The sequence below is a fragment of the Pangasianodon hypophthalmus genome, chromosome 1, assembly GCF_027358585.1.
Source record: "Pangasianodon hypophthalmus isolate fPanHyp1 chromosome 1, fPanHyp1.pri, whole genome shotgun sequence".
NCBI classification, from domain to species: domain Eukaryota; kingdom Metazoa; phylum Chordata; class Actinopteri; order Siluriformes; family Pangasiidae; genus Pangasianodon; species Pangasianodon hypophthalmus.
In genome coordinates, this window is record NC_069710.1 from 3,992,302 (window position 1) to 4,020,124 (window position 27,823).

General features: G+C 37.8%; 1 protein-coding gene across 2 annotated transcripts; it reads left to right on the top strand.

Moving 5' to 3' along the window:
- Positions 1-1,012: 1,012 nt before the first annotated feature.
- On the top strand, positions 1,013-27,771 carry plekhf2 (pleckstrin homology domain containing, family F (with FYVE domain) member 2). Of its 2 annotated transcripts, none has more exons than XM_026914263.3 (2): positions 1,013-1,305; positions 24,419-27,771. In XM_026914263.3, exon 2 carries the CDS (start codon positions 24,430-24,432, stop codon positions 25,153-25,155), a length of 726 nt encoding a protein of 241 aa, XP_026770064.3. In that variant the 5' UTR covers positions 1,013-1,305; positions 24,419-24,429; the 3' UTR covers positions 25,156-27,771. The 2 variants fall into 2 exon arrangements, with proteins under 2 accessions (XP_026770064.3, XP_026770065.3); XM_026914264.3 differs by lacking the exon at positions 1,013-1,305 and adding an exon at positions 20,505-21,002.
- Positions 27,772-27,823: the final 52 nt, after the last annotated feature.

Below are 27,823 nucleotides of genomic sequence, written 5' to 3' on the forward strand. Positions count from 1 at the left end.
GAATTGTAGCACTAGTAGGTCTTAGTCACAAAGGAATGCATGACCACTTATTTCCTGGTGCACTTATACAGAGCCTTACATAAGTATTCACCCCCTTCGAAGTTTACCCCATTTTGTAGTGTTACAACTTAGGACTTGAATGGACTTATGTCATGAGGTTACAGAAAATAGCTCATCATATTGGGGGGATGGATTTAGTTTTCAAAATTACTTACGAAACAAAGAAACTAAAATATGTAAGTGCATAATTATTCAACCATATTATTCAAGTATAAGTATAATCAGTATAATCATCAAGATAATCCCATATGTAAGCATAAGTATGCAGTATCATATTCATGTATAAGGTCATCTAAAGTTCAGTAACTAACTGTGCAAAGTGCAGGTGGGTATCAATGTCTGGAGGTTCTCAGTGTCTGAAAAACATGGAGTGAACAGATATAGCAAGGCCATGGAGATTAGGTCTTCCACCATCATTAAAACTGAGAAATAAGGGTGGCGGACAACCAACAGATACTAGATGTTTGTGTAAGGAGAAAACTCTGCCTAGAGAGAGACATGCATTTGAAAAAAGGCTGTGTTGAGATCAGATTCATCAGTTACATCAAGTTGGCATCAAGACTGTGAGAAGTTTTTATTTTAGCTGAAAGAGTAGTATAGTTAGGAAGCAATGGATGTCCAGTCCTAGTGGTGTGTGTTAGGGATCAGTGTGTAACAGCAGCAAAAGTTTATTGTCTCACACTGAGAGAGTGTGTTGCTCTTTCCCTTGACTTCTCTACTCTTCTGAGAAGTTTTTTATTTTAGCTGAAAGAGTAGTATAGTTAGGAAGCAATGGATGTCCAGTCCTAGTGGTGTGTGTTAGGGATCAGTGTGTAACAGCAGCAAAAGTTTATTGTCTCACACTGAGAGAGTGTGTTGCTCTTTCCCTTCCCTTCCCTTCTCTACTCTTCTGAGAAGTTTTTTATTTTAGCTGAAAGAGTAGTATAGTTAGGAAGCAGTGGATTTCCAGTCCTAGTGGTGTGTGTTAGGCATCAGTGTGTAACAGCAGCAGCAGCAGTTCATTGTCTCACACTGAGAGAGTGTGTGTCGCTCTTTCCCTTCCCTTCCCTTCTCTACACTACACTCAGCCATATTGTTGTTGATCACATTGGACTTTAGCCGCACCGAAAGCGGCAGACAAGTTGAGAAGGGATAAAACTTTACGGATTACCTGCGAGTGCAAGTTGGATTTTATTTACTTGTTATTATTTTAAACGGTTCTAGGTGGAAGAGGAGCCGGTGCCTGCGCGGGTTACTGCTCCCACGGTGAGTCTCTAACTTGCTAGCTCAAATGTTTATTTCATTCGGCTCAGACTTCCCCGTTTAACAACTCTCACTGCTGACTTAACCACCAACTAGTTAGCAAGCTACAACACTAGAAAACTCAGTCCTTCTGCAAACTTAACAGTTAACAGTACTTCATTTACAGCTCGCCTTGAGTGGTAGTTAGGAAAAGCTAAGCAGTTGCTTGGTTCTGGTGTTTACAGATTAGCTTGCAGCTAAGGGATTACGACAGGTTGTTTCATACTTGTGTATTGGTGGTCGATTAGCGCATATTCACTTCATGTAAAATAGGTTGTCTGACACTATTCCCGTCAGTTTTTTTTTTTTTGTTTAAAAACAAGACAGTAAACGTTTAGCACTTGGGCTGGTGATGGGGGTCTTTTGGCTAGCAGGCTAGTTAGTAGCGGAACTGTCTGTTAAACAAACTGACCTAACACTATCCAGACTCCCTTAAAATTCCTTGTCGCTTTTGGCATTTTTTTAGACTATTTTTACGTGATATTTTTTTGTGTGGGAAAGAAAAAACCCGTGTAATTCCCTGGTGGTAGCTGAAGACTGAACTGAAAAGGTGCAATGCTGCTTTAGAAAAGTTTTGGTGAAAACACTAGAGGTTTGGATTAGTCTGGGTGTATCACTAGCTGGCTAACTAGCTAACATTTAACTAGCTAGAAGTTAGTATTTAAGGTTACCTAAGCTTTGTGTTTTTTTCCTGCTTACCTGTACTTTCTTGAGAATATAAATAATTAATATAGCCTGCAGGCTGTTGATATGAGGGGAACTGGATATGTGTCTTAGCAGTGCTCTACAGTGTACTTTGCTATCTAGTGGCTAAGCTTCAGGAAACTGGATTAGTGACAAAAACATCTGAGACACTGTGTCCTAGCCGAGATCACACAGGACAGAGTTGACTGGCTGTTAAAATAGTTTAGGACACATGCATTTTACCTCAGGAACATTAATAATCAAAACAAAAATCCTCTCCCAGATAATTCTCCACATTCAGACATTACTCTGAGTCCTGTAGATGAAGAAGTTTGAACCTGTTGGCAGTCAGGGAGACATTTAGCTATAAAATAACCTCCACAGATGCCCCTGAGTACAGCTTTAGCCTATTTCATGAATACTATTAGAGCCGTAGACCTTTTTTATTCCTGAACTTTCCACTCACAAGACACATTAGGTCCAAGTTGACATTATTTATAGGCAGCTTGTCTTTTGAGTCACTGAGGTTTGGATTAAACCCATTCGATTCAAGGGACCGGTAAAATAGGCTAATAACTAAGGGACTGGTAAAACAGTCTAACAACTCAGTAATAAATCTAACTTTGGTAAAAGATTTAGTTTATGAACATAATCCAACTCAGTAAGATATTAGGTTTATTATTTAAATGCGTGCAATAATAATTTGGCTATAAGTTGCAGTCATAAAGCTTTTTTTTTTGTGTTCCTGAACTTTGCACTCATAAAACACAATGTGTTTATGAAAATGGTCATTACATTGCAGTAGACATTATTTATAGGCCCAGTGAAATACGCTAATATCTATAATAATGTAAAATAAAAACACTACAGTTACAGGAAAAGATTAGACGAAGGTATGGTGTGATGCACCTTTACCACCTTGAAGTTGATTATCTTCCTGTAACAGCCTTTCCCATAGTGTTTTATTCCTCTTATACCACAACGATTTACCAAGAACGACACGTTCCTTTAGTGCCATTGAGACTAAAGACAGCTAAAGAAAAAGGTCTGCCAATAAAAGATTAAAGCTAAGATTAAGATCTGAGTGTGACCACTGACGTGATACTTGTCTGAAAGCGATCACGCAAATCTCACGGTCTAGCTGCAAAGTAGTGGCAATGTTGGAACGTAAAAGAAACGTGTTAAAAGAGGGAAAAAATATCCTTATCACCTCAAGATCAGCTTGAAGAACGCTTCTGTTTATGCGACTACATTTTCTGCACAATATCAGATCACGCTGGTTGTTGATGTAAGCAGAATGTAGCAATTTGCTTAAATGGCAAAGCTAATGCAAGAGGATGTTTATCATTAACCTGACATGGAGAACACGTTATCACCCTGACTGTTATAGAATTCAGCCAAGTATATTAATTGGATTAATTAATTAAATGTTTGTATGGGAGGTAAGAAATTGATAAAAATGCATGTGAAGTAAAAACTGAGCTGATCAAAATGCAAGTGAATTAATAAGCTGTTTACTGTGATAAACCGAGAGATAATTTGATGAAAACAGTGAAGATTTTAATAAAATATGAGCGTGTGCATCATTTACCGTCACATTCTGTGCTTTTTATGCATTTATTAGTCATACCACAGAACCACACAGAAGGGTGAGAGTCAAAAATATTCTTTAATATAATTAAGGAGATGTGAATTAAAGCATGAATGAATTAAAAACATAGTTGTTTTTAGAAATTTGCCAATTGTCTATCATTTTAATGTGTTTTTTTTTTTGTCATATCGTTTTATTCTTTAAGCAAATATTTTGTTCTGCCTCGTTCATCATTTAAGTGAGTATTTTTTTGTTTTTGAAATTTAGAATTTTTTTTGTTTGTACTTTCACTTTGTTTATCTTTTGGTGTAGGGTTTTTTTTTTATTATTTTTTAAAAATTGTTATTATTATTATTATTAATAATATTATTATTATTATTATTATTATTATTATTATTATTATTATTATTATTTTAAACCCACCTTTGTTACTTCTGATGCCAGCAGCTATATATATATATATATATTTTATTTTAATTTTAAATGGAAGTTCTGGGGTGTAATTCCACAGATTAGACGTGATTGGCCAAGGTGAGACAGCAATGCTGCATATAAACATGATCACCCAGGCTGAATGATGAACGAAAGGGAAATAGAAGAAGAAGAAAAAAAACCTGAACACCCCCAGAATACCCAGTGTTGGTTTTACTACATCAGTGGAAATGTCGCAGGCAGAAAGCGAACAATTGCTGTATGGAAATAACCCTGAATGAAGGTGTTTCACCAAGTGTAAAAACTTTGTTTCAGTAGAGTGCCGTGAAAGGGAAATGAAATGAAAGAGCAAAACCAAACTTGACCTTGAATGCCCATCTGCATAGCACAAGTCACAGAGACTTATCAGGAATTTCTTCATAAAGGCCAAGAAAGCCTTAGCATCACCAGTGAGGCAGCGATGACACACACCTCACACCACACACAGCAAACACGCCTACAACTTTCAGAGACTTGGACAAATGTCAAGCCCATATACAAAAGCAGAAATTCTTTCTCCATGCCAGCTTTTTAAAAGATTGCACGTATGCTGGGGTGAGGGGATAAAAAGTCAGAGAATATTTCATTTCTGTTGCTTGTTTCTTGAATGTAACTCGTTTTACACGGTTTGCAAGTACGTGCAGTGATGTTTTTTATTCATACTGCTAGTATTTGATTCTGTGGAGTGAAATTAACAAGGGCTGCTACTAATGGTTCTTTTTTATATTCAACTAATTTACGTTTTAAAATTAATCAGTTAATCTAAACATTATATCAATTTTAGTGACAATAACATATAACCAATTATAAACAAGAGACGTGACAATGTGAAGTGCCGCCTTGTTCGAAACTACAGTTAAATTACTATAATATCTTGACTTTTATCTTGAATTTACCTCAGACAACGTTTTTGCATTTTATCCAATTTCTAACAATACATAGATAAAGTACCAGCTGAAGCTTAATTGATTATCGATAGTAGTCATGAAATTCATACAAAAAATTTTGTTTGTGTTTTCATTTGAGGTATTTTTTGACTGCACGCAATAAAATGTGCGATTTGAGACACCTAAAACTTCAGTTAATGTAAGAATACTAATATAAGCAGAAGTTAGATTCTAAATTATACATATTCGTGTATAACTGAGTTGAATTATCCATTTGCAGTCATTTGCTTTAACATACTTTAACTTTTTTTTTTTCTTTTGGAAGTACTCAAAAGGACAAGTTGCCTGAAGTCAGCTCCAGAATTATTGGTACCCTTGATAAAGATGGGTCAAAAAAGGGTTATGAAAAATGTCTTTGGGACAAAATACACTTTGGTGGTTGTACAAATAAAAAAAAATCTTTGCTTTTGTAGCAAATCTAGCAAATGTTCCACATGTATACTTCTTTAAGTGCATGTTTTCAGCACAGCTGCCAGTGTCGTTAGCCTGATAATGCTCGTCTTTCCTGTGGAAATAATGCTTAAGTAGGCTCGCAATTAAAAAGGATCATGCATCAAGTTCTCGACATAAAAAAAAAAATTATTAAAAAAAAAAAAATTCTGCTGTATGTAAACTAACAAGCTTTGAATACTCTTTTGAATTTACACCGTGCACGCAGGTGCACGCGGGTAAGAAAATGCCTTCCATCATTCAGTAATGTTGCTTGGCATAAACAGGTGACGTTTCTTCAGTAAGTTTTATCTTGATAAATAATTAAATTTATCATGGAAGATACCACAGATCGTATTTGCATCACTATCAGAGAAAATGCAAGCCGTAGTGTAAGTGTTCACAGTCACAGGTGGACTTCAGTCAAAGTGTAGAAACATCTCAAAGATGATCCAGAGAAATGGGATGCACCTGAGCTAAATTTCAAGTGGCATAGCAAAGGGTCTGAATACTTATGTCACTGTGATATTTCAGTTTTTTCTTTTTATTAAATTTGCAAAGGTATCACAACTCTGGCTTTTGCTTTGTCATTATGGGGTATGGAGTGTAGACTGATGTGGAAAGCAAATTAAAGCATTTTAGCATAAGGCTGCAACGTAACAAAATGTGATAAAAATGAAGGGGTCTGAATACTTTCTGAATGCACCGTATATATAAACAATATATAATATTGTATATATGACCGTTTCACATGTGATAGTCCTCTTGTCTGGGAAAAATGATGCCATTGTACAAGCCCACTGTAAATTTAATGCTATGTTTCACAGTGTTAAAGTATTACCTAAAAGTTTTATTTTAGTTATAAAGAGACATAATGTTAAGTTCACGGACAGTAAAACCTTTTTATTTGTGCATTCAGCCTGTTTCTGGATCGTATTTCTTCCTACTGTCTCTGTTCTACCTGATTTTAAAAATGCACATTATATGAAGAGGTATATAAAAATACAAATATATTTCCTACTTATTTTGCTTTTAATGGCCCTCTTTTATTAATCTTTTAGGAAAGTTGTGTGTGAATGTTTCCGTAAGCCAAACGGAACCAAATTTTTCTGTAATTTACAGCAGTTTCTGAAAGGCTGATTTTCTTCATACTTGTGCGCGTATGTTGATCACGTGTGTGGTTCCTGACACAGCTCATTTGCAGTGATGCCCACAAAACTCTGTAAAAGGTCAAGCACACAGAGGGCTGGAACATAAAATGACTACTAAACGGTGAGAGAAAAGGCAGAAAGACAGAAATGGAAGTTATTTTGACGCACTTCAATGCCAATCAAAAACATTTAGCACTGTGACAGCACCACAAAAGGGCAAAGTCTAGATATGTGTTCGATAGCTGTGAAACAGAGGCGTAAAGACAGGCGTAAAAACACTGTATGATCCACACTGTGCTGTATGATTACACACCCAGCATGTCACACAGGAAACGGCTATTTTAAAATTGTTTTGTGTCTCAGCCGACGTAAGAACCGTTTAAACACCCTTTCCCTCATAAGTGTGACTTGCGCTAAATTCTCCATCAGCTGAGGCATTCGTTTATGGCTTACGGCTATGTGGAGACAGACCAACTGATTTGAACAAGTTGAACAAGTCAAGGTTTACATTAGTTTATCTTCTTCACACACACTCAGGTGCACGAGTAGGATACGAACGTTTTTCCGAAATTACAGGATTTTCACGAAATTCAAATTTCTTGTGTAAACGCTCCTACGAACGATTTTTGAATAAATCCGTTATTCGGTATCCAGCTTGATAAACGAAGCCTAGTGTTTGCCACTGGAACATGGAAAATGACCTGTGTTCCCTTATGGATATATTCAGCTGTATGTTAATACAGTATAGCTCTTTTTCTTCTTGGTATTCGTCTAATTCATGCTTGAATCTATCCTCTCTATAAGATTAGAATAGATTATTGAGAAATTGCATATAGAAATTGATTACGTTAATAACCTCGCCAACTTTATAGTTATAGCTACAGTGTAGCTTTAGAGTACTAACTGTCCAGGTGTCAGCTTTTCACATCAATACAGATACATTTTCACAGTATTTTTTTTTGTGTCTACAACACTTCCTCACTTCACCACATGAATTTGATTACTGGTTGAGCAATGACAGCACTTTGGAGGTAAAAGTAGAGAAGTGAAATATGCCAGAAATAGAGACAGCTTGAGTGACTTTCAGGTGATAAGCGACGTCACGCTGTTGTTGTCGTCATGCGGACAGTGCAGCAGGAGATCTTCTTTATTTTCTCTGTTGTGTCATGCAGTCTTTCACTCTGTTGCATCGCGATCTGTGTGGGTTGTGAGTAATTCGTTGTGTCACGTAAGTGAAATTTTTTTTTTTTAATGACAAGAAATTAATGTAGTTTAATGCCTTCCTGTTTGCTGAAACAACTGCTTTTAATGGTAAATAATAGAGTGTGTAATGGTGTAATGGTGTACTTCGACACAGTACGGTGGTGTCTGGATACAATACATTTTCGATACAGGAAAAATAAGCAATGCCTGAATATGTGCCGTAGGTTTCCATTTTCAGTTGACCTTAGAAAAACATTAGAAAAGTACAGTAATTGAAACTTAATAATGACACAGTGTTTGTGTGATGCATTCAGACTTAGCAGCATATATAATGAAACAAAAGCTGTGCATTAGAATGTACCAGAATTAAACATGGCTAAGCTTTCGCTGGTGTGACTCACAAGGTGGTGTGTCTGCAGCACAGAGCTTTGAGCTGTGAGCTTGTAGTGCTGTCAGAGTCACACAACTCTCTGTGGCCCTAGATGTGTTTTTGAATCCTGCGTTCTCCCCTTCTCAGTTACTGCAGTGATTTCTTTAGTGTGGGTAGAACCAGCGAGGAGTTGATAGACGTGCGCTTGCGCAGCAAACTCTGTGTGTGGCTTCGTGTGTTCCTCTAGATTTAGAGACCGACACAGAAGGCCAAAGTCGAACATGTTTGGAGTATTAGTGCTGATGTATTGCACTCGTATTCGGCACGTTGTAGTGCTCTGGTCCACAACTCGCTGGCTGTCAGTGTCTAACTTACCAAGAAGCTGTATTGCTTCCATACACCACATCTTACAGATTTGGAGGAATCTTCCAGTTCCTGCTTGCTGCTGATTGAAGCCATTGGTGTTTTTCTTTTATCTAATATGCAAGTGTATTGGTTTGTGAAAAACAGCATGCTTAGGAGAAACTTTTTTTTTTTTTTTTTTTTAAATCTCTGTAGCGTTTCGTGATGTGAGATAAAGAGGAAGATACCCTTTTCCGAGGAGGGTGTGTGAACTTGATTAATTGATTTTAATGTTTATTAATATAATATTTGTAATATAAGCAGTAGTTTATGACTTTATTTCGCAGCCTGTTGAGGGTATTGTTCAGTACGCAGGCATATCAAATCGATAGCCTCATATCAAACCATACAACACAATATGCTGTATCATTACACCCCTAGAGTGTAGGGCATTTGAAGGACTGGTAGTGCATTAAACTATTTTTAATACTCATAAACTAGTGTATTCTTTGTAAACCAACAGCATGTGTTATGTTTAATTTATACTCTGTAGCTATAGTAAAGCTATTTCAAATTAAAGACTTCAGTGTTGCTCAAAGTGCAGAATGCTTATAAGAGGCAGCTTATAGGCTTGTTAGAGATTTCATCTCTAATGTCCACTGTGTCAGACTCAGGTTTTAGAGAGTAACAAAAACGAGCTGAACCACCATGGCAGTGATTTAATAAAACAGCAAAGTAAAGTAGCAGTGGTGCTTTAGCTTTATATCCTCAGACATGCACTGCAGTAGGTGAGGTGTTTCATAACTCTCACCTCATAACCTGTTTTGATACGTGAAATGCCAAAGTAGACCGTATCTCTATGTTGGTTTAGTTCAACAGGATGTTTGTGTGTATGTGTGTATGTGTGTGTGTGTGTGTGGCATGCATAGTGTGACTGTAAGTGCAAAAGCATACTTAATCTTAATTTGTGATCGCAAAGTTCAGTCTAGCATTGCTTTATTTAGAAATGTTATTTCTGTCTCTGTGATATTTTGGTTAAAAGATATTGTTGCAGAGCATGCTGAAGGAAGCATTCTTCACTGTTGTAGGACACAATCTTTAAACCAGTGGGCTCGAGGACCCTCAGGGTCTGTGCACATAGCCAGGGGATCCATATTTACTTAGGCGGTATAAATTACAACTCACTGTTATCAAAGTTGTTTATATTTATAATATATATAATATATTTATAATATCCTTGGTGGTTATTAGCCTGCTTTGCTGATCCCCTGATTTGGATGGGTTTGATCCAAACATTAATAAACAAGTATACTTATAAATAATGTCTACTTGAATTTAATGTGTTCTGTCAGTAGAAAGTTCAGGAATAAAAAGCAAGAAGGCAAAGTATTATTTCACACGTTTAAATAATGTACATGAAGTAGGCTAAATCTGTACTATACTTTATCTAAATCTGTATTGTACTTTATCTAAATCCGTACTGAGGGGGTCTGTGAAATCTATTTCACTCTTAAAGGGGTCCCTGACGGCAAAAGGTTTGACAATCCCTGCTTTAAATCAATCATTCATTCATTCATCGTTCTCTGATTGATAATTACATTTTACCAATTTTGAGTTGTTACATCTAAATCAATTATATTATGCACTGACCGAGCACATTATTAGGAACACCCGTACACCTATTTATTCATGCAATTATCTAATCAGCCAATCGTGTGGCAGCAGCGCAGTGCATAAAATCATGCAGATACGGGCCAGCAGTTTCAGGTAGTGTTCACATCCATCAGAATGAGGGGGAAAATGTGATGTCAGCGATTTTAACGCACAACAGTCTCTAGAGTTTACTCAGAATTGTGCAATAAAGAAAAAAACATCCAGTAAACAGCAGCAGATCTGAGGACGAAAAGCCTTGTTGATGAGAGAGCTCAGTGGAGAAAGGCCAGACTGGTTCGAGCTGACAGAAAGGCTACAGTAACTCAGATAACCGCTCTGTACAATTGTGATGAGCAGAAAAGTGTCTCAGAATGCACAACACATCGAACCTTGAGACTGATGGGCTACAACAGCAGAAGACCACATCAAATTCCACTTCTGTCAGCCAAGAACAGAGAGCTGAGGCTGCAGTGGGCACAGGCTCACCAAACCTGGACAGTTGAAGACTGAAAAAAACATAGCTAGACCTGATGAATCACATAGTAGGGTCAAAATTTGGCGCCAACAGCAGGAGTCCATGGACCCAACCTTCCTTGTGTCGACAGGCCAGCCTGGTGGAGGTGGTGTAATGGTGTGGGGAAGGTTTTCTTGGCACTCTTTGGGCCCGTTAAGCCTATTTGAGTACTGTTGCTGACCATGTGCATCCCTTCATGGCCAAAATTTACCCATCTTCTAATGGCTAATTCCAGCATGATAATGCACCATGTCACAAAGCAAAAGCCTTCTCAAACTGGTTTCATGAACATGACAATGAGTTCAGTGTTCTTCAGTGGCCTTCCCAGTCACAGGATCTGAGTCCTGTAGATCACCTTTGGGATGTGACACAACAGGAGATTTGCAGCATGAGATTTCCAACATCTTGTGGGAAAGAATTGAGGCTGTTTTGAGGGCAAAGGGAGGCCTTACCCAGTATTAGTATAGTGTTCCTAATAAAGTGCTGGCGAGTGTATGTTAACTATCTATACGTACACTAGGTGCCGTTAGTTTTGTGCAGTTTTGATATACCTGACAGTTCTTGGCAGTTAACTTATTTCATCAAAGTGTTGCTGACCAAGTTCCTAATGGGGTTGAGAAAACTAGTCATGATGTGGTGGTGGTGTTCTTGTTAGCTGCATTGTAATAAAACCCATGTAACAGCTGGCGAATGGTTCTTACTTACAAGCAGTCAGCCGAGTAGATATTTATTTTTTGGATCTTGATTTTTGCTCCACCCGTATCCTGGTGAATACCTTTTGCGAGATTGTTGTCTCAACTTGTTCTCAAAGTCATTTTACTTTCTTACTGTTGTGTTCCATCATGTTTTATGCCCTGCTTGGTTAGTTATTCGTTTTCGTTACGTCATATTACGTTATAGCCTAATTTCAGTATCTGATAACAATCTGTTGATCATATCATTTTACTTAAGTATTTCCAGAGCCAGTGTGCCTTTGTATTCTTTTTAGTTCATAACATACCTGAGACTTGTGGATTTTCTTACCTGGCTCAGGTATATTTGAAGCTGTTACAGAAGAAAACATGAACTGGGTGGAGGACGGCACTTCACCATTTTTTTCCTCTGTGCTTGGTACACAGACATGCCTCGTTGATTTACACTTAAAATAGGCTTGCTTTTACTCCAGTAAATTACCTCTAATTGATATAATACGGAAGCTGTCTGAATAAACAAAGGTCCAGTGTGTTTTTTCTTTCAAGAAAGCAAGTAATGGAGCATACTTGATGCAGAGATATTGCTGTGTATCTTGGCAGAGGAGAAGAGCTGTAGCGGTGATACATAAGCATAAGAAATGCTGCTTACTTACACACAGGAATCTGGAGACAGGAAGACATTGAGTGCGTGCTGCCTTGTAAGATGTCTTCATCCAGCTGTATGCGTGTATTCTCCTTTGGCCCACATATCCCATAATCCTGTGCATCGGCTTCCATTCTGCTAGAAAACGGCTTTAGAAAACATTAGCACAGATTAGTTTTTGTATAACACAAAATATGAGTTATGTGTAATCTGTTATGTGTAATTGTTTTGACTTGATTTTATTTCTAACAAGAAATAGTTGGTGAAGTGGATAAAAAATCTATATTTTATTATATAGATACGTAGGTTATACGTATTTCCCCAGTTGTACTTTATTCTGTCTCATTTAATGCACATTTGAGGCTTGTGATCTTGGTATCTTGGCAATGTGGTGATGTCTGCTGTCTTCCATGCTCATTTCCTTACAGGCACCTTCATAGATATCACAACACTGCCTTCTAAGTCACTGACCTAAGCCTGTTTTAGATAGTGTGATGTCTCTGAAGATTTATTAGGCTTATTTGTCACATGTCATATGAAATGATTCCAGTAAAATCTTAGAGACAGTGTACAATGTAGGCCTACATGATAAAGATCCTCTAACGATAGACCTGTGATCAAAGAAAATTACTGCGCTCTGCTTATGTTATCAAGCAGCACATCTGTTCTCCAGCAGATGCTTGAAACATTCTTCAAAGCAAGCCTGAAGTCATAAAGATATATTTTTCTGCACGTTTCACCATCACCACTACCATATTTGTACCTTTCTGTGTGAGTTTTGTGTAATCCTATGCCATCCTCCTATTGGTGGCTTTTAAATGAGCATCATAGCCACGTTCACACTCTGAGATTTTAATCATATATCTTTGTCAACAAAAAAAACTCGGACGTCAGCTGTCTTGGGTCGCAGTGGCACTAACTCAGCCGCCTCTGAGCACGCCCTGTGCTGTTCTAAAACCGTCAATCTCAATTCGTGACTAAATTCTTTTACAGTGTGAGATTTTTGTCTGCGACAGCATAATAGGACTGAAAATCACACAGTTTAAAAAGCCAGGTTTATGAGACAGCATAGGAAACTCACACCTGGAATCTGGCTGCAAGAAATAATATTTTGAGATATTTAAAGGGTCACTTCAAGTACATTGTAGAAAAAATACATTAAACTTGTACAATCCACTTTGAAATATTCGCATCGAGAATTACAAAAATAAAAGGAGTGACGGTTGCTAGATGCTTTTCAGAATAGGCCGTCAAAGTTTATTGTGGAGAGAGCCTTACTCAGTGACAGCTCGTGGAAAAGAATGAATAAGCGGAAATTTACAGGCAGTTGGCAGAGTTTCAGTATCCTCATCTACCCGTGGAATTCAACACTCTCTGGCCATTTTACACCAGTCTGCTCTCCTAGTGTGTAAACAAATGTAATCATATCTAGGATGTAATAGCAATATTGTGATAACCATGATGCAATACACGTTTCTGAGATATCACAGTATTGAGAGTATTTTTTTTCTGAGATATCACAGTATTGAGAGTTAATACTTTTTCTGTTAAATTAATTTATTTTTGTCATCATTAAATAAAAGTATAATTGATTTTTTTTTTTATGTAACACTACTATTTTGGCAGTTTCTTAGCAAACCTAAATATCTTGATACATACTGTGTATCATAAAAATGTCATCAAATATACTGATATGAAATTTTCATCATATCATCCAACCCTAATCATGTCCGATTACCAAAACCGTTACATTGGAATATCCGACTGACTGATACATTGGTTTTATTTTTTCGGTTTATTTCTCTTGTTGAACTTTTCGTTACATGAACAGTTACGACGTGAGTTAACAATGCTCACAGATGCATAGAGACAAGGAAAACATAGCTCTCATCAATTAAGCATGCAGGTAACGTGATCTTCCAGCGCCGTCATCACATTTCCTCACCTAGAGCTGTGACTTGCTTTTCCACATACGCAGGGTATGAGTACGTGCCAGCTTGTGATTTCCAAGTGTTCTGCATATAAACACTGTTTAAAAAAAAAAAAAAAAAAGCCAGGAATTAGCCGGCAAACTTGGTTCTGTTTGAGATCCTTTAGAATGCAGCGCTGTTGAATTCTCAATCCTGATTGGTCAGAAGATGTTGGTTTAATGTACTATAACAGCAGCTCTGACAGTAATGCCGACTGCAAAACAAATCACAGGTATATAATGATTTAATCATTTTATGATGTCAGAAACATACTTGTGAGTAACGTAAGGGACTAAAAACATTCCTTGAACTGACTTACCCATCTAGTGGGAAGTGTTGTGTTGTTAAAGGAACATCCACGCCGGGGTGGTGTGATGAAGCCCAACACGAAGCAGAGGATTCTGGTTTATACTTGGCGTATGGCTTCGTGTGCGCATGCAGAAGCAGCAGCGTGAGTGGCATTACTGTTCACACACTCCCTGCGTATTTTATGTACGTCCGGAAGATTTAAAAGTGACATTCAATAGATGGCACATCAGAGCCACACCATCCCGTTTGTGTTACTACTCAATAACAGTCTAGAATAATACACAAGTACGTGATCTGAGACACAGCGCTTGTTTGTTTACTGTCGGTAGATGGAGGGGACATTTGTCCAGTTTTAGTGCTGAACTAAGCTAATGCTTAGTAAAATAACATGCATCCTATTAATTTAAGTTAATACCTGTAAAGAAGCTGCTCTAATGTGTTATTGTTTTTATAGCAAGAGATTACACATGGACTTGTATGTGTCATTGATACGGTGAAGGCTTCTGTGACGACACGTTTATTCAGCGTTTTTGGAAGGAGTCTCTCTCTGCAGGCGTCGGAGCTAAATCTGTTCCTTTAAGTCTTCAGAACGGAGGGATTTGTGGTTTCTCTGTAACATGACAAGCAGCATTGCTTGTGTTTTTATATTAAAAAAGAAGAAAGAAAAGCTGCTGAGGTAACAACTTCATAGTTGCTATAACGTAAGTGATAACAGGAACTAACTTGTTTTGAGGACTTTCCACAGTGTTAAACATAACGATAAAGAAATGAAAAAAAAAAAAGAAAAAATGGTCTTTTGATTAAAAAAAAAAAAAACAAATCATTGGGAAATTGCTGCGGTGAAAGGAAAAATAATCATCACCCCACCCCATTATTAATAGTTTTCCTATAACAGTACCCTCGTGTTTTATTCATTACTTATACGTGCTTGTCTGAAAACGAGGAACACATGATGTCAGGAGTCTTCATACAGGGTAAATTTATTCAGTGCTCAGTGGAAGAAAACAAGCACTACTGGTAGCTGGAGTGTGCTTAATATGAAGGTCACTAGCACTAATAACTTTATTTAAGCAGCAACCTGTTTAGCGATTGATTAGTATTTTGGAAATATTTTGAAGCTCTCGATGCAGGACAATGTACTTTTGACGGATTGCAGTCTGGTTATGTGTATGTTGCTTTAGCTAGTGGTTTGTAGAGAGAGGACAGTCCCTGATGGATCAGCCGTCTGCTGTGAGTTTAATGATGCATCAGCATTCCACAGAGAGAGGACGCTCTGCCTTGCACCTGCTGCTGCTCTCTTCCCCGACTCCCTGAACACTGCTCTCACACACACAGCCTTGAGAGAAACACACACAGTGTACTGAATTTACTGTGGTGTTATATACTTGATGGCTTTCGGATGAATTTTTTTTTTTCCCCCAAGACTGGTTCAGCAAGACGTCACATTGGGAGAGGCGAAGAGATTACTCAGTGTATGCAGAGATTTGTTCACACATGGAATCATTCACACTACTTCCTGAGCTTTCGTTCCTCCCTGGTCCTGTGCCAATCTGCTGAAAGCTGTGAGGGGCAGGGAAAGAGGCCTAGGGCGAAAAACCTGAGAAAGGAACTTGTGATGACTTGCACAAAATGCAGGAAATCTCAGCTGCACAATATCTGACAGGACCTTTCTTAGTTCCTGCTTATGTGCCAGTGAAAAAAAACAAAAACAACAAGTCTTTCTAGTATCTGATACTGATTATTGTAATGAATCAGTTTAAGGCTACAGAAGGCCGGCAGTGTGTGTTAGTCATATTCGGAGTGATGAAGGCACATTTCTTTTTCAATTATCATTCAGAAATAGAATCACACCATTATTCAACAAGGATTTCTTCTAACATGCGAGTTTGTTTATATCTTCAGTAAACAACTTCAGATTCTTCACCTTCACAATCTTTTATTCATTCATCTTCAGTAAAGTCTTTATCCTTGTCAGGATCTGACAAACTGTTTGACTGCAATCAATGTGAATATGTCTGTATGTTGATTTGATCTAAAGCAAACACTAAAGCATATACAGCATAACTTACCGTAAGAACTTAAAGGTAAGAAGTGCTACTTAGTTTATTTCTGACACTGTGCACAGCCATGTTGATCTGACGTCACTCTGTAAACGGGGAAGGAAATCGTAGTTAGGAAGACCACCCCAAGTTGATGAATAGGGCGTTTTCTGTGGCTTTTACTGGTTGGATGTTGGGAATTAGAAGTTACAACCTCAAGTGGAACGCAGCATCAGAGCCAGGACACATGGGGGATGAGCATCCTCAAATACTCCATTTTAGTTTTTAAGCAATCCTTCCCTCTCTACATGAAACACAAGAATTATACAATCATTGGCCCTTCCCCTGTTGCGTATGTCGTGTTGTCAGAACATGTTTGTATCCGAAATACTCGTTCCATCAAATCAACAGTAACCAAACTTGTTTCATTATATTATGTTATTGTTTCAAATAATCCTAGAAAAGTGGAGTTTGCTACATGATGACAACCAGTACACATGTCATTTGCAATGACTGAATCAATACTACAGTGCAACCAAACACACACACAAACCTATATGCTAATGTCTATTAGCTTGAAATGCATCTACTACTAAGATGATTAACAAACTAATGAAAAAGATTGTATATTATTCACTGCTGCTTAACATGAAAAAGATTTCTGTATTTAACTTGAATGCTTTTAGATATTCTTTTTATCACTCCTTATAGCAGCTATAAACAGTTGTTCTCTTACTTTATCCTGAAGTTAATTATAGAAGAAATGCAGCCTGTTACTGAGAAACTATAAAGTGCATAGTCCTCAGGACTTTCCTGTGTTGGAAATAATAGTTATAGCTTTACCTCTGACTGTTACAAAGAGCTGATACTGGAGACTCCTTCCAGAAATGCTAAAGATCACCTTACAGAAAGCTTATTAAAAATTACACACTTTTTAAAAAACAAAGATCATTTTATGTGGAGCTCCCACCATACAAGTCCTTGTACAAGCTGCTGCTATCACAAAGTGCCCAACATCTAAGGTTTAGCCGTACAGGTTACAGTTTTGGACCCCTTCCAGGAGCCACCTGAAATCTGTGCTTTTCTGTTTTTCCAGCTAAAGCAGTGGTCAGACCAAGTGTGAATAAAATTCACCCAGCAGAAAAGCCAGTTCACTGAAAGGGGAAAGTACATGGGATATGAAAAAGGCCTGCACTTCTGTTTTCGCTTTGCGTTGATTTTATCTAGGTGAATTTTGACCCGTGAGTTTATATTCCTGGGTCTTGTGAGCCAACAGAAAACAAGAACACAGGACTGTGGTCTCTTTGGAAATGGAGGAGCTGCTAAGTGTTAAGATTTATTAGCTTTTGCTGATAGCTTTATTATAACGTTTGAATTGTTGTTTTCATACTGTGCAAATCTGGGGGAAAAAAGGGTAGCTAGGTTGCTAAAGTTGCCCCTACATGCCCCTACAGTGGCCCAACACCTGTCAGAACAGCGGGTGACAATGTCACGTGATCAATTCATCTGTGTGCAACCAAAATAGGTCTGGCTGGGTGGGAGAAATTGAAATCACTTTATGCAAAAGGTGGAATGTGCTTTTCTATGTGGATCATATGTCTATTCGTATTCACTCAGCTAGTTTAGAGTCAGATTAGTGGCGCATGGCAACAGAAAGAGGCTGATCCAAACTCATTTTCAGAAAATGGTGAGCCGAGCTGCCAGCTCGTTCACGAGTGCATTTTAAGACTTTATTTATTTACTTACTTACTTACTTGCTTATTATATTTAATGTATTATTTTGCAGATTTATTGCACCAATTTTTTACTTTCATCATTAACAGTGTCATCTAAAAGAAGCATTCAAACAGGAAATGTAATTTGTTGCCTGTGTAAGGCTGTAAAAGATTAAGATTAGGATTAGCTCTCTAATGGTTAAGTAGGTGGGTTAGACATTTGAATATTTTTTTTTTTTTCTTTTTTAACCCCTTGAGCCCACGCCCGTTTCCGACCACTTTCACGGATCTACATTGGCATTTAGAGTAGAGTGTCTATAAAAATAAGAGGCCCATTCAAACACAGACAAGCATTCCAACCCGGATGTCTGTTTTCTAAATGGGTTTTCTCAGCCACATCATAATTTTTTGTCCTGAGGTCATGACTTAAACCGTTATTTTTTTTTATATCGTGTTTTGCATATTTTGCAGGTTGTTTGTGCAAGTAAGAAATTAAAAAAATTTACTCTTGCATCTTTAATTGAAGTGCAGTTTGACGTGTTCTTGGTTAAACAGTCTAAAAATAGCTGTTTTTATTTAACCATGGAAAAGATGACTAGACTACTTTTTTGAATTACTGGTCAACTAGTGAAAATTAGTAATGTTACCACCTGTGTTGGCTGTAGAAATAATAACCTCAGAGGGCATTAACAGAAACCTGTGGCTTGCCTTGCAGTTATAGAACTACTGTCAGAGCCTCTGTCAAAGAAGTCAGACCAATCAGAATCAAGAATTCAGCAGCTCTGTGGTGTAATACTTTACAGTCTAAAAGAAAGAGACCTCACTTGTATTTCTTGCTAAACGAGATAGTGGTCAGTTGCTCTCTGTGGGCTCTGGCCGTGACTGATTATCTCATCACACACTTTCAGTGAGATTTTTTAACTAAAGCTACCAAGCACTACATGTTCCACACATGCTGTCAGTGACTCTAGTAAGGTAGAACTGGTTATGGAACTAGTTATGGAAATGTAGTTAATGTCTGTGTATCATGTGAAAGCCTGAGTTTGTTGATTAAAAATACTTAAATGTGAAATGTGACATTTATGTGAAAGGCAGCAGTGTTTCATGGAATAGGGTTCAGTGTGAGCCTTGCTTCAGTGCCTTCAGTGCCTTCAGTGTGAGCTTGTCCTGCTGTTCTTTTATAGATAGAGTACATGGAGGCAGTTTATTATTAGTAGCTTTACATTCTGATTTTACGTGTAGAGAAACACAGGGGAAACAGTCCCTCTGAAGACTGTAGTGCGCTTCAGTGGAAATACCAGTTCCACTTCTGCTTCTCTCTTTCAGTTGTGGCTCTTATTGTAGCCTTCTCTGTATAGTAATTTACTTTAAATGAATAGAACTTAAACAAATAGAAAGATAACTTGTCCTTTTCTAGATGATTACTTCTGTCAGCTGCTGTATCAGTTAATATTCAGAAATGCACTGAATGCAACGATTTGTAGCGATAACATACTAAATGATCAAAGTTAATAGACTTTCATCTGCAGTAAGGTGTGTCTGATACAAAGTTGTAATTACTGTGTGGGTTATGAAAGTTTATACCGGTTGAATTCTCAAATCCGATTGGTCAGAAGGTGTTGATTTATTTTCTATATCAGCAGCTCTGACAGTCGCGCCGGCCACAAGGCAAGGTTTATATTAATAAACCTGTCTAATGTTATAATTTCTACAGTAACAGCTCATTCACAGGAGCTGGAAATGTTATTTAAAAAAAAAAAGAAAAGTATATAATCATTGATATGGCAAAGGTTTCTGTAGAGAGACATTTATTTAGCATTTATGGAAGGAATATCGAGTATCAGGGTCTGTTTTCCACCACAGCAAAGTCTTCAGGACAGAGCACTTCGTACTTTCTAATTTCTTTATAACATGAGTTTTTTTTTTTTTTTTTTTGCCTTTTTCAAAAGAAAGAAAAAACACGTCGTTCATTAATAAAAAAAAAAAATGTTGTTGGCAAAATTTTTGGTAAATTGTTGTGGAGTAAAATACTTCCTGACATGTTATTATTGGAAAATAATTAAATAAATTAATAATTAAATCTGGTGTGGCAGTGGCCCTCCGCTGTGCAACGTTGATTAGTTTTACTACAACAGCATACTCTGTCATGGTTTATTCCTTACTATACCTTACTAAATCTTTACAACCTTAAGTACTGAAAACGTCATGCTTACATCTAGAGATGGAACTGATCTGATACCCAGGATCTGTATGGGGCCCAATACCAGCAAAAATGGTGGATTAGGTATCAAAGAAAACATGACGCATATCAGATCCTTTAACAAACGGCAAAGATTGGAATTGGATTTGGAAAAGAAATACATTTTTGAAGTAGGAATGTTGGAGACAAGACAAGTTTTTTTCCTTCGTTAAGATTGATTTTATTATAATTTATACTTATTACTTACTATATTTACAATATTGCTTACATTTATTATATTTACAGTGTGAGTGATTTTGTGTGAAAGAGTGTGAAATGTGAAGTGCTTCAGTTAAAATTTTTAAATTTTTTTTTTTTTTAACTTTTAAAGCTTTTAAAGAAAACGCTAGGTATGGACTGATATCAGGAGCTGATGCTCAAGGTTTCAGTATCTGTACTGGAAGAGAAAAAGTGGTATCCTGCTATCTCTTCAGGCCCCTGAAGGTTTGATTTGCTTTCTGTGGTAACAGAATTTTTACGTTTCTCCAGCCCAGTTCTCAGGGTTGGCTGGTTTACCATGTGTTACTTTCGTGTCTTTAGAGAGGGGGAAGTGAGTCAACTGTGAGGAGCTTCTTGTCACCACATGTCTTGTTCCACATTTGCCTTGACTTGGTTGAGGTATGGAGCTGGAGATGGAAAATTGTCATTTACATCGCTCTGAGTTATATGTGGTGGACTCCACTGGGTTTTCCAAAGAATGTATGTGAATGTTTTCCTTCTTTGTCATTAGAAAATAACTGCTGTTTTCCTTTTTGGCGAATTGTGCAGGAGGAAAATTAGGGTTTCTTTGCTTTAAACCATCAAAGAAGACTTTAAAAAAAGAAAACGGAAAAGTTAAGCGTGTTTGCAGAAAAATTTTTTCCTCTTCAAAATGGTAAAGACTGCGCATTAGTAAATTTGTATTTGAATAGATGTTGATTTAAAGATGCAGCGAGTCCACTTTAAATGTCTGTAGTAAGTGTGTAGTAACACAAACTATACACAACTTTAATGCAGCTACCTAGGGAGGATGCATGCACTATTACAGAAAACATAGTAGCACATCATGTTTAAATATACAGTACTGTGCAAAGAAATGCTGTAGAGCAAAGATGCCTTCAAAAATAATGAAATTAAATGTTTCTACATTTAAAAAAATACTATAAAGAGCAGTAAACAGTAATAAATGAAACAAAGTCACAGACTGGTGTGACGATCCTTCGCTTTAAAAAAAAAAATAGTAGTCTCAGGTACAATTTGTTAGGTTTTATAAGGAAATAAGCTGTAAGTGTTACTGAGCATCTTGCAGAACCAGCCACAGTTCTTCTGGAGACTTTGACTGTCACACTTGCTTCTTATTTTTGCAGCAAAACTTTTTTTTTTTTTTTATCTGAAAAGTGTCTCTTATGGAATCTGCTGCTTTCTTTACTGACATGCAAACATTTTTCTGTAGCATTTAATTTTGTGCTAGAAAACTAATGTTTGGAAATCTAAAATGTTTCTGTACTGAATCAATAATGTAGAAGTGTCTAAGACTTTTGCACAGTACTGTATGTCTTTCAACTTTAGTGTTTTTTTTTTCTGCAGCTGACAGACTTCACAACACAGACAAAATGTACATTTAATGAAGGAATCAACCCTTCAGTTCTTTTTCAATTAGTTTGTTCTCTGAATAAAATATCCACTTTTATTCCTGAAGTCCTGAATGCAGACTGAATGGCTGATGGGTTACTGAAATCGAAAATGTAGGTTGCAGCCTCTGTAGTTCAAACCCAGACGTCACATAATAACACTAATTACCACCATTATCACTCTTGTGATGAGTTGTGTTTAGGCCTACTCTGACCTGACCTCTGAAAGGAAGAGAAATATTTCAGTCCTATACCATCATCCCAGGCACTGCATGGAACATAACACAGACTGAGAGATGTGTGAGTTTGTAAGCAAGCCTGCACATGCACCTGTGTGGGTGTGGGCTCACTCGGTTAGACTGTGGTGGTGTTCATTAAGTGTGATGCTCGTCTCTGCAGGATAAAACTCTTTCACCTTTTCCATTAAGTTGATGACTGATACATCAGTCACCAAGATGCGACAGTCTAGATGCACCAAAGTCTGTCCTGTCTGTGTGAATTATTTTACATTTGTGTAGAATCATGTACTCATGTAATTAAGATATACATACTGTATAAATAAAAAGCTGGCTTACAATACAGTGACTGAAAATATTCACGAGTTTGATTTAAGGGGTTTCTGTGTGGTGCTGAGAGCACCTGGTTTCAGACAGAGTTCCCCTAGTTTTCACCCAAACTCAGACCAAAGTAAAAAAAAAAAAAAATCTTTACTCATTTTAAGTGTAAATTTGAGTTTTTGTGAAGCAAGAGGCTTGTCCTCGGCATTTCCCCGTAAGGACTGATGGCAATCTTAAATATACTTTTATTACTGTATTACTTCGAGACGTTTGTTAGATGACTCCCTGGATGGTGTCGAGTCAACATAAATGCTGACTTCAGGAGCAGAACTTGCATAGGACTGATTACGATCTGATGTGATTTCATTTCCTGTACTGAAAAATGCTGTTTATAAGTGTAATCCAGAGCAATAAAATACTTTCAAATAATTACTATATTATAAAAACATAAGAATTTCCTAACATGCTACAATCAAACTGGGTTTTTAGTAGCAAACAAGCTTAGTACACAGGGCAAGTGCAGTCCTGTTTTAAAATCAGCTCCTTGTGTAACATGTGATCACTTGTGTGACATAGATATTACACACTGCCATCCCATGAGAAGAAAACAACGAAGATTAAAAACACTGCTGAAAAACTGGGCACTAGTGCTGCCTAAACAGTGATCGCAATGTGAACCTGTTTTATTAAACACATTGCCACCACATTGACCCAATTTTGCATGAGAGTTGACTTTAAAACAAAGTGATGTTATTGTAGGGATTTGTATTGTAGGGACAAATTTCCCTTGACAAAAAAGAACATCAAAAAAAAAAACTGTTTCTTCTTTGGTGGTGTTTGATTCACCTGACAAATTTAACCCGAACCCACCTATACTATATAGACACAGGATCAGAAATATGACAAACGCTCAGTAGAAAGTGGAACTAAAAGTTACAGAAGGCTAGACATGATTAGCAGTGCTTTGACAAATATAAGACAAGTGGCAGTAAAAGGTCAGACTCTAATCCATAAGACTCAAGAAGCCCTGCGTTGCTCCCTGGCGAGACTCCCCTGAGTAGGTTATAATCTGAAAAAATGAGCACTCTAGTGTAGTGGGTGAGGTGTGAAAGGTCAGATCACTATGAACTTCTGATTTATTTATTTATTTGTTTATTTGTTTGTTTGTTTGTTTGGGTATCGTAGACTTTCATGCTGTGTACAAAGTACAGCCTTCACAGATCTTTTCTCCTTTACTGTGTGGACACTTTTATGTTGAGAGAAGCAGGGATCGGTGAAAACACTGTGCACTGAAGATGATGGGTAGCACTTTCTCCTTTGTGCAATGGTGTAGTGATTCATGTTGAAAGCTGAGTGATTACCTCATATTGAAATTAAAATGGTCATGACTTGAAAGAGGAATTATAAACAACCTTCTAACTGCCACGCTGTTGCAACCTTTAGCTGACTGAACCCAGATTAGCAAAGAATTTTTGTTGTGTTTAGAAATCCATCAATTTTTTTTTTTTGTTATTGTGTTGTTATTTACAGCTGATTGTGAATTGTCCCTTCATCCACTGCATAGACAACTCTCTGGTTTACTTCATCTGTAGGTGGTGACATTCTAGACAACCCATTTTTAAATGTACAGCATGGGCATAAAGGAAAATTGACAGTCACCTACACCCCATGCATGCATAATCAAATTTAATCATCATGGATATTCATGTTAGGTGTAAAATAGTTCTGGCATGAATTGTGTTATTAATCATTGTTGACAGAAGATATGCTCTTACTTTACCTCCTGTTTTTAATCTTGCTTGCTGTTAACGGTCTGGATACGTATGAAGCTTCTTTTTGATTACAGCTTGCATAAAAAGCAATAGAAGTATAGTTTACTTGAATGAATTGCTAACTCAGGTGCATATGTATAACGTATTGGTCCTCTCTTTTCTCTCTGGATTGCTAGGTTACTGAAAGATGGTGGATCGCTTGGCAAATAGCGAAGCTAACTCCAAGCGCATTGCGGTCGTGGAGGGCTGCTTCGGCACAGCTGGCCAACCACTGGCTATCCCGGGCCGTGTGCTTATTGGGGAGGGCGTGCTCACCAAGTTGTGCCGCAAAAAGCCCAAGGCCCGCCAGTTTTTCCTCTTCAATGACATTTTGGTGTATGGAAACATCGTCATCCAGAAGAAGAAGTACAACAAGCAGCACATCATCCCTCTAGAGAGTGTCACTATCGACACGGTGGCTGATGAGGGCGAGCTGCGTAATGGCTGGCTCATCAAAACACCAACCAAGTCGTTTGCGGTGTATGCCGCCACAGCCACGGAGAAGTCTGAGTGGATGAACCACATCAACAAGTGTGTGTCGGACCTGCTGGAGAAGAGCGGCAAGTCACCCACAGGCGAGCACGCGGCCGTATGGGTGCCCGACTCGGAGGCGTCAGTGTGCATGCGATGCCAAAAGGTGAAGTTCACGCCGGTCAGCAGGCGCCACCACTGCAGGAAGTGCGGCTTCGTCGTATGTGGTCCTTGCTCCGAGAAGAAGTTCCTGTTGCCCAGCCAGTCATCCAAGCCAGTGCGTGTATGCGAGTTCTGCTACGAGCAGCTCTCCACAGGGGCAACTCTGCCACCGCGCTCGAACTCGTACAGCCGCACCAACAACATCTCTGAGGATGAGGATGAAGACGATAGCAGTGACTGAGGGAAGGGAACCTTCGCTTTTGCTATTTTAGGAATATTATCTTCAGTTGAGGTCCCAGTGCTTTAGTGTCTTGTTTCTCCTTAAAGGGTTTGAAATTAGCAAAGATTCCATTAAGGTTTATGGTGATTTTATTTTTTAGTACAATATTAATGAAATGGCGTAATAAACTTACCCTGAAAGCATAGACACCATATGCATATACTGTAGGTGAAATGCAGTAGGAATCCTGAGTTCCTGCATTCACAAAAAATATTACTTGCAGGCTCTCTTAGCCTTTGTGCATATTCCGTTTGGCACAACTGTAGGAGCTGCAGGAATTCTGACTAATCCTGTTCTCTCCTGCAGAAAATTTAAATCAATCCTGTTCTCTCCTGCAGAAAGGTTGACCAATCCCACCTGCTAACCACAGTTACTTAAGTTTGCACCCATCCATGATATTTTCTAATGAATTTTGTTGGTAAATTTTCCCAAAATATAAACTAAAAATAATTTAAACCACAGCGACACTGACCAGGAAAAGCAAGATGGATGGCTGGATGGATAAAGCCCATTTTACACCAGACGCGTAACTATGTACCACCCTGCATCCAGTACGCTCCCAAGTTGTTCTTTATCCCATGAGCTTCATATCAGCCTGCCTACAAGAGAGGAAAGATGGCCCACTACTGCAACTTATTGCTAATTTCAAGCTCTATGTACAGCTGATTTTATCATCTTGTGTTTTTTTTTTTTTTCCTGATTTCATTCCAAATTACTGTTTTGTTTACGAATGAATCGTAGACTCTGCTATGACACTGCTTTTTCCACAGGGAAGAGTTCACTCAGCTGTTTCGGTGCTGACAGTATTTTTCTAGCTGTACCCCTACCAGGACCTGTATTTATTACAGTGGGGATAACAGAAGAAATAAAGAAAGGATGCATATTTTGATAGGTGTATATGTAAAACTTTATCTCCCTGTTAGTTAATCTTTCATAATAATACTCTTTGCTAGTGACAAATCAAAAGTGTTTGAGTTATACTGAGTTCTTAAATGTATATAACTGGTAATATAGATAGTAATTCCCAAAATATAACCTGTCAAAGGCCTTTAATGCCACCGTGCCTTCTTAAATATTTTTCTATATATTTTTGACCTATTAGCAATTAGAAATTTCTCACCTGAGATCTGACTTTACATTTAGAGACACTCTTAAAGCATAAAATGAACGTAGATCTGTTTAAAAGTGAAAATAGATAGTTTTTTTTTGTGCAAAAGATACTTCAGTAGATCCCAGGTGTCCCAGTGCACAGGTTGTTGTCTTTAGTTTTCCAGTACTATCCTGAGAGTATTTAACAGTAGATCTTGTTGGCTCTGCACTGTAGTCCAGTGTTGGAGGGCGTGCTGCACAGCTGAAGTGGGCACTGAACGTTAGCAGGAGCAGATACCCTCCTCCCCGTGCTTTTATCAGAGTGGGGCTACACTTCAGTGGCCTGTATGGTCACACCCATGTCTCAAATGGGAATTGAGATGCAGAGCATTATGAGGAAGTAACCTCCACACGACCTTGCCTTGTTCTACATTTGAATCACACATGACTAAATGCACTAATACTATGTTTTGGGTATAATGTTTCATTTCTAATATCGTAAGACTGTTATGAACTAGCTGTGCTAATGTATAATTGAGAGCATGGGCTTCAGGTAGAATTACAGTTGAACATGCGAGATTAATCTGCTTTTGTTAATTTTGTTAACTTTGTCTCAATAAGGACATGTTGTCATATCACTTTTTCAGAACTGACATTGAAAAGGGAAATTTAATGATTTTTGGATCTAGGATCAAGACTGTTCTAGATCTCTACCTTTATATGCAATGAGAATGAATCTCAAATGGCAAGCATTTTGTTACTTATAAATTAGTTTGTATTGTGATTTTACTTTTGAATCATCACAGACTTGAGGAACTACTGTACAATGTCTGTCTAATCATTGCCTTTCAGTCCAACATTATTATATTATGCCTGTGTAGACGATTTGGCAGCAATGTTGAGCTCCAACTCTTCTGCATGTGTGTGTCTCCTGAAAATCTCCGGATCAGCTACCGGCATGTTATCGTGTGTTCACTTGGCTGAGGTGGAGGGTCAGCGCATGCAGGAGCAGCAGTGGAGCAAAGCCTGGTGTTGTGACCCATCTTCGAACAGCAGGAGCTGAACATGCCTGAGAATGCTTGCACTTGTTGGATTCTGTACCACAAGTCAGTGGGATGAAGATAGCTTCTGCTATTCCATGGACCGCCTGTCTGGCTTTAAACTGACACCAAAACCAGCACATAAACACGTGGTCATAATTATGTGAAATGCCTGGCTGCTTGATCTGAAATTCTTACATTCTTACTCATATAAATATGTGGTGGTGTATTCAACAAGTGCAAATGGCAAGGAATTGCAAGAGAATTTTCATTATTTACCTAGTAGTGTTGTTTTTTTTTTTTTTTTTTTTTTTTTTGGTATTGTTTCCTTCACCTGTCTGTCTTGTCATTGAGAACTTTGAAAGGGCTCAAAGTTGAATGTAATCCACCATATAATTTAGATACTAATTTTTGGGAACAAATATATATGTATATTAATTGTTTACAACTTGTGTCTTGTGTTGTGTATCGCACAAATGGGTGGATTAGTGCAGTTAGTG